We start from the raw sequence: 2206 nt of genomic DNA, 5'->3' as shown, positions 1-2206 counted from the left end.
GGATGGTGCCAACACGGAGTCCTGGTCTCAGTTCTCTGTTCCAGGTCCAGCCGATGGACTGGAAAGCTCACTGACCTTGACAACTCCATTGTGTGACCGCTGGCAAAAATACCTTTACTGCTGTAAACCTCAACTTCATTATCTAGAAAATGGACATTATACTGCAGTATCTACAAAATGGGAATAATGCCTGTTTCTGAGGGGTGTTAAGAGAGTTAAATAAACTGATGTATGAGAAAGTGCAGTATAAAATATAGTGTTGTCCAAACACAAGATGTCATGATGGTAACGTTAAGCGGTACACTTTGTGCAAATAGCCTCAATGTGACTGCGGTTTCCTTCTTTAGAAATACGCCCCCAACTGCCGTCTGGTTTTATTTATGTTTATACTCTTTGAAGCTCTTTGATTTAGGGCTGGCACTGCTTCATTATAAATATATAGCATTATATCATATCGCCCCAGAGGCTAGTGTCAGGGTTTGCTATAAAACTCTTCCAGAGCAAGGAGGACTTTGGCGATGGTTTATACATTAGTGACAAAGCCAGTAGCACATAGGCCAAATCAGAGAGTGCCTACATTACATCCTTCAGCCAGCATTAAAATATGTCATGGAATCTTTCAAAATTACTCAAAAGTAACATCTCTTTTGCTTTTTTTTTTTTTTTTAAGAAACTTACGCTGTTTTCTCCAGTCCTACAACAGATGAGCCTGAAATATCAGAGCCCCATACAGGTATACCCAGCTTCGCAGTTCTGTCTTGGGATCCCAGGCATTCGGACAGAACCTGGTGGTTTTCCTTTTAGTTTCTGTGGGGTGAAAAGTGTGCTCTCTGGGACCAGCAGTTGGTGTAATGGCTATGTCACTGGACTCTCATATAGTCGACCACGGTTCGAGTCCTGGACCCGGTGGCTTAAACTCCCACCGGGCGCATATGTATGCATGCCCAAGATTCTGAGAGGAGAATGGAGGAAAAGGGATTGAAGTGTGGCCATCCCCACTGGGGGGTGATTTCTCACTTTCTGTTTGTCTCTCTCTCTGTCTTTATGGCAAGTGCATGCACCCTATGCAAAAACCTCACACACACAAAAAAGGTGTGCTCCCTGCAGTTCCATGGGGAGCAATAGAGCCACCTTGTCAGGGAGATGAGTCTCCCATTCCCCCTATCAAGTGATGATTTCTTTATATCCCCCAGTACATAAGCTCTGCTACATGAGGGAGACGCAGATATTAATAGATCTGGTCGCCACCGAGGGAAAGTAATGTGATGGCCTGGAACTCAATTGTTCAGTCATTCAAAAAAGGTTTTAGGATGTGGAGGGTTTTCTATAGGGCAGTGATTCCCAAATGGGGGTGGTTTACCCCAGTCCCACCAGCAACATATCACAAGGCCTGGAGACATTTTCGGTTGTCACTCGGGGAGATGCTACTGGCCTCTAGTGGACAGAGATCCTGCCCATCTAGTGAAGAGTGTGCTGCTTAACCCCTGCAGTGCACACAGAATTATTTGGCCCTAAATGCCATAATAGCAGTGAGGTGAGACGTTCTCCTCCAGAACAGTCACATCACTCATTCATCTGAGCAAAGGGAAGAAACATTTAACAGAGAAAAGAATGAAAAGTTCTCTGCTGGGGGAAAAGCCATGTTCTGTCATTTTTATTTTATGAAAAAAATATATAAAGTAAATATATAAAAACGCTAATTAAAAATAAAATCATTGTATGAATTGAAAAAAGAGAACATTAATAGTGATTTAGCAACTATGAAACCAAGGAAGAAATGACACAAAAGCAGTTGAAAGCAAGCTGAATATATAAAACACTGCTTTATTACGGTTTTTAATATTTAAAGTATGTATGTTTTCAAAAGTGAGCTCACCTTCAGTTCTTAATGAATCACCCATTTAAAAATGTTGGTCAGCAATCCTCAAAGTGTTCTTGATATTTTCCCCCACATGAGACATAATTTATTACTCATGAATTTGTATTTTATTCCTGGGGCCTTCTACTGCTTTTATAAATGTTGACGTTTATTCCAACAGCAACAAGTGATTCTATTCTGGATTCTGTCCCACCTAAAACTTCTAGAACTCTTGAACAGCCAAGGGCAACACAGGGTAATGTTTTTAACAGAAAAATCATGCTTTGTTTTCCATCAAAAAAAAAAAAAAATCCATGGGAATGGCTTTTTTCCAAATGAACATTCCCT

General features: G+C 41.0%; 1 protein-coding gene across 1 annotated transcript in view; it reads left to right on the top strand.

Moving 5' to 3' along the window:
* Window positions 1-2206, top strand: part of ABI3BP (ABI family member 3 binding protein) — a 280943-nt gene that overhangs the window by 162924 nt on the left and 115813 nt on the right. Inside the window, 2 exon segments of the mRNA XM_027769977.1 lie at window positions 671-733; window positions 2040-2114. Of these exon segments, the coding sequence (XP_027625778.1) occupies window positions 671-733; window positions 2040-2114 (138 nt within the window).

Source organism: Tupaia chinensis, unplaced genomic scaffold, assembly GCF_000334495.1.
Source record: "Tupaia chinensis unplaced genomic scaffold, TupChi_1.0 Scaffold000100_1, whole genome shotgun sequence".
NCBI lineage: Eukaryota > Metazoa > Chordata > Mammalia > Scandentia > Tupaiidae > Tupaia > Tupaia belangeri.
This window is presented reverse-complemented; position numbering and strand designations above follow the sequence as displayed.